Source organism: Nuphar pumila, chromosome 16 (genome assembly GCF_984573655.1).
Source record: "Nuphar pumila chromosome 16, dmNupPumi1.hap1.1, whole genome shotgun sequence".
NCBI classification, from domain to species: Eukaryota; Viridiplantae; Streptophyta; class Magnoliopsida; order Nymphaeales; family Nymphaeaceae; genus Nuphar; species Nuphar pumila.
In genome coordinates this window covers 63,232,400-63,240,200 of record NC_143264.1, presented here as the reverse complement: position 1 = coordinate 63,240,200, position 7,801 = coordinate 63,232,400, and the positions used below count along the sequence as shown (strand labels likewise).

General features: G+C 39.8%; 1 protein-coding gene across 1 annotated transcript; it reads right to left on the bottom strand.

The window, feature by feature from the left end:
- Positions 1–3,914: 3,914 nt before the first annotated feature.
- Positions 3,915–5,786, bottom strand: LOC149813358 (uncharacterized). Its single transcript, XM_089992182.1, has 4 exons — positions 5,535–5,786; positions 4,993–5,051; positions 4,737–4,777; positions 3,915–4,627 (listed from the first exon to the last, which is right to left on the bottom strand). Exons 1-4 carry the CDS (start codon positions 5,724–5,726, stop codon positions 4,038–4,040), a joined length of 882 nt encoding a protein of 293 aa, XP_089848308.1. The 5' UTR covers positions 5,727–5,786; the 3' UTR covers positions 3,915–4,037.
- Positions 5,787–7,801: the final 2,015 nt, after the last annotated feature.

The following is a 7,801-nucleotide window of genomic DNA, read 5'->3' as shown; positions in this document are numbered from 1 at the left end:
TGCATGCCTCAATTAAATATTTGGGATGTCAATATCGTTCACTGTTTGGGACAGTTTGATGATTGGCAAAGGATTGAGCTTGATAGATGATGTCTTATATAAATGCACATTTTTTACTTCTTCTTTAGCTTTGTGAGTAACTAAGTAAACGTCACCATGAAAATAACACCGATTTTACATCATCATCCCATCTATATATGTTGGCTATCTAGGTTCGGAGAAAAACTGTATTGGAGGTTCATTGACTTTTTACATATCCGATTTATAAGATATCAAAGCCATAAATTTCTTATAGCTAATGTTTTTAGAGAATTATATATCTCCAAGTAGGGTGATCAATGCTAAGTCTGTGTATTCTAACCATTTAAGAGTTTATCATTAAATATTTATACCAACCACACAACATATCATTCATCTAATGAAAATAGCATGTGAGAAAAGACCATCCATATACACTTCATATATTCAATTAACATAACTACCTATAACAACAATTCTGAAAACAAACTACCTACATTAACCCTCTAACCCATATTCAATGGTTGTGCATAGTAAACCTTAGCCACATTACACCAACACAAACAAACAAAACACAAATATGCATGCATATATATATGTATACAAAAAGCACAGAAAACATCAACAACAACAACCAAACACAAATATGCATAGGGTTATTAAATGATCATATCTACAAAAAAAATAAAAAAGTTCGAAATAAAATATAACAATATGCATATATATTGTTCATATAGAACTCAGCTTTCGACCTAACCGGGAAGTCTATGAAAAGGATGATACTGCAACCTCGTTAGAATACAACAAAAAATATTTATGAGATTCGCCGCAAGAGGGAAAAAAAATGCTTAAGGTTCTAGAGGGAAAAGGGTTGTGGTTCTTTTCAGAAACAAACAAAAATGAACAAAATGACTTTATATATGATTCAACAAGCATGCGAAGTTGCGCACCTTTGCATTCAAAAAAATTGCACAGGTTGTTATGTATCTACAGATCTTTTGAGAGAAATTTTGCATATTTAAAAGATAATTTTACATATTTGGGAGGAACTTCACATATTTGAAAGGACTTCACATATTAGGAGGATATATATAAGAACTTAGTTAGGTATTTGTGATGTTTCGAGGTTTGGGCTTAAAAGGATATTCATAAATATTATTGTGTGAACTTTGTGATGTCCGCAAAAAAAAAATGCAGACCTCCTTTTAAGTAAGAGTTTACCATACCCGACAAGCGAAACGAACTTCACGATTTTCGCACATGAGGAGGGTAAAAAGGTTCTAACAAAGTTAGCTATTTGCGGTTTTGATTATGGGACAAATTTTGACAAATTGTGATGTTTTTAAAAAATGCATCATTTTTACAGTACCATCATTTTTGGCAAATTTAATCTGGATTAAGATTTGGTTGTGGAGGACCCATTGACAGGCCTAAATAGCATAATTAGCGTGCTCATCTGATTTGAATCAATGGTTTTGATTGATCGCCAGCATAAACTGGAAGTCGGGTTGCATGTTGGCAGTCCTCTTGTTCATAAAACCCTTGAGGTCCCTCTACTTACCAAGGAGTTCCCCCAGCTTCAATCTTGTGAGAAGAGACACCCTCCAGTTTCCAACCTGTGTTGTCCCATCATCAGCTTGGTGACATTCATAAGACGATCCTACCAGATTAGCAGAGTCCTTGTAATCCAGTGGTTTAATTTTTAACAGTTCCCTCGTGAAGATTCCTGAACGTCGGACATGGGTCAGGTAGCTTGACCCGGCACCTGACTTTTAAATAGTGAGCCTGGCTTTGGATACAGTCAAACTCAGATATTAGGTCTTGGATCCGCTAAAAAATGGATCGATGAAAATCCTTTTTTTTCTTAATTAATGAGATTTTTTTTCCCAAATCCGATTATATTTGTTTGCCAAATTCCTATCTAGATCTGAATAGACATATCACATTTGTTATGAATCTGACCAGGTACATTAAACGGATATGGTCCGTTCTGATTTGAACTCAGGTTGGAACTGGGATAGATTTGTATGAGACAAAATGTTGACTCGGTTGATGGAGCCTGTCCATGCTCTACCGGATCATGTCAGGTCCGAACCTGCTCGAAGCGACTCAGATGTGTGTTAGGTTAGACTCGGCTAACTTCATCATGGTCCACTCTTTCAAGGCTTAACAAGTGAAAATAAGGGGACGGACTTTGAATACCTAGCTTCTGATGGGCCATATTGAGCTCAAACACGATCCAAAAGGGACCACTGCTAGGTCCAAATACGGTCTCTGGGACAGATTCAGTGGTCCAAATATCTACAATAGGTCCCGGTCTTAATCTGCCCTCTTTAAGGACTCAAGCTTAGGGCCATGCACCAAGCCAAGTTACTCTGCTTGGCTCAGGCTGGGACGATTAAAGCTCAGCTTGGGCTTGCTTAGGACAAGCTCCAGAATAGATGTAAGCTCGGTTACTTAAACAAACTCAAACAAGGGTGGACTTTGCCCCGTGTTTGCTTTTTCCAAATTAAGCTTGATCGGGTCTTGTTCTCCAACCCGAACTGATCCATCCCAATGTCAAGATCTACTTAAAAATAAAGAGAAAATACTGCATATAGTCCCATCCTTTACCTGAAATTTCAAGTCAGGTATCATGATTTTGGGAAACCCAAAAACCGACCCATGTTTTCTTGCAGATTGATAGAAACAGACCTGGGGCTCAGTGGTGGACAAGTGTAGGTGTGTCAACAGGTCGGGTTTGACCCAGACCCGACCCTTACCAAACCCTATAGGGTCAGGGTTTGGTGATAAATAAGAAGACTAGATTAGAATCTACGTCGGACCCTAAGGGTCCGATTAATACATGGAGCCAGGTATGGTTTTTAAAATTTTATACCAAACCCGGGCCTGACCCGAGTTCTCGATGAAGATCTGCAACTTTTCAATGTAAAAAAGATAAAAAAATATTATTTTACTGGGTCTGGTTCATGTAATCCTTATAGGATCCGGGTATGGTTTCTCTTATGGTGGGCTCATTTAGACCCGGGTCCGGATTTCAGTCTGATTCCACAATAAAAAGTTTTTTATTAGATAAACGTTTTGCTAATATCAGCACTATTTTCAAAGTAGCTATTATTTTAGAAATTGAATGTTTCATATAAACGGCATGCGTGAATCATAATTCATAAATAGGGAGTAAAATAATAAACAGTCCAAAACAATGAATTAGAGAAACATCGCCTCAATTATAACCCATTTTGTCTCAAAAAAGGAAAAAAAAACAGAACAGAACCCATTTTTTGATCCACTGTCGAATAGGATAATAAATGGATCTGATCCCATCAGACTGATGATCCAAATCCAACATGTTATTTTGGACATGAATCTTAAAATATGATTCAGATGCGTTCCGAGATCACATTTGGTCATACATTATCCGACTTTCTGGCTAAGGTCTGGATTCAGATCAGTATTTTCTGTCAAATACATACCCGGATCTAAGTCAAATCTGATCCATTTACATTTTCTTTTATATGTAAAACCCTTGTTTTGAATCCATTTTTCTTTTGCTGCATCCAGTAATTATCATTCAAAATTCAGACCCGAATTCAACTCTAATACATTGAACCCAGTTCAAATCCAGATTCCAATACCAATGCTTCCCCTATATTCATTTTCGGGTTTGGGTCTATCATGATCCAACCCATATACGACCCGTTTTATTATTCATACAAAAGGACGGGCATTGGGCACCCAATCTGCAGAATTAGGGCACCCAATTTGCTTGCTAGGTAGGGGAGGAATTCCCCATCTCCACTTTCCTCCTATCCCATCATTTTCTCACAGTAAATAATAGACAACTAAATACAACTAGAAAAAAAAAGCAAATATAATCATGAACCAGAGAAACAAGAAACCCTAAGTAATCTTCTTTTTTATCATCCTCAGAAATACACAACCACAGGAAAAAGAAGAAGAACAAAAGTTATCAAACAACAAAAGAGACCAAACGAGTAAGAAAAGACAAACAAGAGGGATCACAACAAGGACTTCAATGATCTGCATTTCACACGCTTCCTCCCCCTATTCCTCTTCCTACCACCTTCACCATCTTCACCATTCATCCCATCTTCACCACCACCACCACCATCATCATCATCATCATCATCATCAACATCACAACTCCCATCATCTTCAGCTATTACAGATACGCTCTGCCTCTTCGTCTCCCTCCAAGCCGGTCTGAATCCTGTGTAGTAATAATAGTAGCAATCGCTGCCCAACGACGACGATAAAGGTGGCTTCTTTCTCCTCCCTTCTCCGTCTGCTTCTTTCTCGGCGCCACAAGATTCGCTGGAGGGCTTCTTGGAGTAAGACCTCACCTGGGAGAGATGGTGATCGCAGAGCGAGTTGCCCAACTTGACCTCGTTGCCGCAGCGCCACCCCTTCCCGTCCTCCCTCTTGCAGCTTCCCCCAACTCCCCTCTTCCTCCTACTACTACTACCCTTCACCGCCGAGCCTTTCCCTTTGTTGGGTATTCGTTTTCTCGGGTTCCGGAGCTCTTGATTCGTAGGATCGGGCTTAAGGCAAAGGGTTTTCGATCCCTTGCCTTGCTGCTTCCCCATCCCTATCCCACCAGCGAGATTGATGGATTAAAATCCAAATTTTAATACTAAGGATAGGAAAGTGAATCGTGAAAGAAAATTGAGAGGGAGGGAGAGGGAGAGAGAACCCACTTTTTCTATTGTCATTTCCAGCAGGCCTGGTCGAAGAAACGCTGCAAATCGATCCCAAACACACATACTCAGTATTGATTTTCTAAAAAATCAGACGCGAGATTCTGTAGTTCTTGCCAGTCCCACTCAAGAAATTAACCCCTAAAACTCGAGACTCCCCAACTTATTTGAGATTCTCTTCTATTATCATCCAGCAATAGATCATAATATTCTATCGTTTCCCACGGTCTCTTTATAGATGCAATTTTCTACTCACCTTTGCGATAGAGGGTCGGATCCACAATGCCCATCTCTCACCTCAAACACGCTCTCCATCTGAAACAAAACCAAGAACCATATTCCACAAGCAAAACAATAACACCAATCAAATTTGACAAACACCATCATCAACATTTGGAATAACAACAACCATACATTAGAAGGGAAGAGAGAAAGAGATATATAGATCAGCAAGAGAGTCGGTCAGAGATTTAGTGAACCCTAACTAGGGTTTTATATGCTGGACCATCAATAATGGGATAAGGGAACCCTAAATGATAACAAGTGGGAGCGACGGCACATCATGAAAACACCAAAACATAAAAATGGTCTCTAAAAGACTAACGGTAGGTAAAATTAGAATGAAAAAAGCTAACCTAGAGCATTCCGATAGAGAGGAGCTTTCCATAATTAAGGAGGGAAATGACAAATGAGCATGTTGTTCTTATGATCGTAAGCATCTATCATTGCTGATCACACTATCGAGAAAGTATATGATCAACTAGAGAGAATGGAAAGAAAGAAGTGAATTTGGGAGACCTGGTGATGGAAGAAGGCGAGGACGAGGGGAGTCACATCCCATGGGGACCTGTTCACCTCGCACGGTGGCTGTCGTCCCTCTCTCTCCACCACAACCGAGCAGGCGCGCGCGAGCGAGAGGTGAGACGGAGGATCACTGTGGACGGTGGTCGCCAAGATGTCGATGGGGTTCCCGTTATTTCGAATCCTCATGGCTGCTCCGCTGCCTGCCCTCCTATTGCTCGATCTTCTTGCTGCAGATGAGAGAGAGAGAGAGAGTCCCTATTCTTTCTCTCTGTAACTTATATATAATATTTATGTAAAAATAAAAAAGCGAGTACAGAATCGGGAAAATGGGTTCCTTCGATGCTGATGCGTAAGAAAAAGGAGGTGTCCTTACACGCTTTCCTACGTACCCCTGTGACCGGCGTGTTCATTTAAATCTCGCGGTCCTACAAACTAGATTCTGGTCCGTTCATATTTATACAAGTGGACGGTTTCGATCGCTGAGGGCACAAATATGATTGCACAAATATTTGTGCATTAAGCACCTGATCACCCTCCATCCTTGGGAGTTGGGACCGGCCTGTCAATTGTGGGGCCCAAGGGCTGAGGGAGGACGATTGCACAAATATTGTGCCATGTAACTGCACCCGATCCGGACTCACATTCCTTGGTTTCTTTTGTGCACGAATAGTTGTCCGGACCCACCATGTTCATGTTTTGATGAGTCGGGCTGATGCAAACCGGATACAGTAGATTTATCAGGTGCAATCATATTGCACAAATGCAATGTGCCGCTGCACCTGATCACCGTCCATGTGCTGTTGGGCTCCACTCTGACAGGCTGATCAGGTGCAGCGGATGGCACCTGATCCAGACTTGTCTAGCCTCTCGTTTGGGTGTCAACGAGTGGTGTGTGACATGATCTGGAAATGCAACGGATCTCATAGGATTCAGAAGTCTTAGATATTTGGGTCGGACTCATAAGGTCTGATTAGAATACAGATCCGGGTATGATATATGAAACTTCATATAGGACCCCAAACCAACCTGTGTCGCCATCAATATCCGCAAATTTTAATATAAAAAATATATTTTTTTACTGGGTCTGCTTTGTTTGATCCTTCCGTGTATGGTTTTGCCATTGGTGGGTCATATCAGACCCAAATTGGGAAACATCAGCAGTACCTTAACTTGGATCCAAGTCTGGACCCACTCATCTTCGGTGAAGTCCAACTTGTTGGCACCAATACGGCCTCTAGGGCTGCAAATGGCTCGGAGTTTGAGGTCAGTTCACATCCACATCCATGTAAGATGACATAAATATCCAATTAATTCTATATACAAGTGATTTGTTTACATCAACCATGCATATTTTGTAAAGATACATAGTTCTCTCTCTCTCTCTCTCTCATCAGTGCCCCCATTAATAGACTAATCCCTAGGACGGGTAAATGAACCGAGCTGCTCATGACTCGGTTCGTTTAGCTTAAACAAGTCGAACAGGGTGTTCGGCTTGGCTCAGCTGGGGAGAGCTTATATAGATAAAAATCTATATGTTTTTATGTATAATATATATTTTAAATGTAATATATAAAAATAATAATGCATATATATATAAGGAGAAGGATGAATAAAAAATATATACATAAGATATGAACTATTAAGTGTAATATATATATATATATATATATATATATATATATATATATATATATATATATATATATATTTCTGTCATGCCGAAAGATTAAAGACAAGGTTACGGCCAAGGAATAAGGGTCAACTTCATCCCTAACTAATGGATGGTGACAATCCCAAAACACAAAGAATGGAATATTTGAATTTTGGCCATTTTCAGAAAATGTGGACCTTTGGATCTGCTACATAAACGGAATGTCAATGGATCGGATTTTATCCAACACCCGACCAAATTAAAGAGTCCGCTTAATTGCATTTGGTAAGCCAAAACTATATCCAATCATAATCCAATGCGGGTATGGTTTTGATTTTTTCCTACCAAATTTAACAAATATCAGAATTTGATGGATATCCAGATTCATTTACTTGTGAAAAAGCAGGTATGGTATGAGCTTTTCACCATCCAAATCCGGATCCTTTTAGCCAACATCTGATTAGTCGATTATGGTATTGACTGCATCCCATCTGAATCCGAACAGTTTACATCCCTATACATAAGTGTGCAAAAACTTCTTCTATATACACTCCCTACATCCTACCACGATAGTAGACATCAATTGGTACCCAGGTGCGTCCAATCTTGT

Bases quoted from the DNA above. Each gene is read 5' to 3' on its own strand.
- LOC149813358 (XM_089992182.1), bottom strand. From the start codon at position 5,726: ATGAGGATTCGAAATAACGGGAACCCCATCGACATCTTGGCGACCACC. The intron at 4,778-4,992 runs GTGAGTAGAAAA...ATCGATTTGCAG, and splicing joins TCCGACCCTCTATCGCAAAG to CGTTTCTTCGACCAGGCCTG. The intron at 4,628-4,736 runs GTGGGTTCTCTC...CTGGTGGGATAG, and splicing joins TGGAAATGACAATAGAAAAA to GGATGGGGAAGCAGCAAGGC.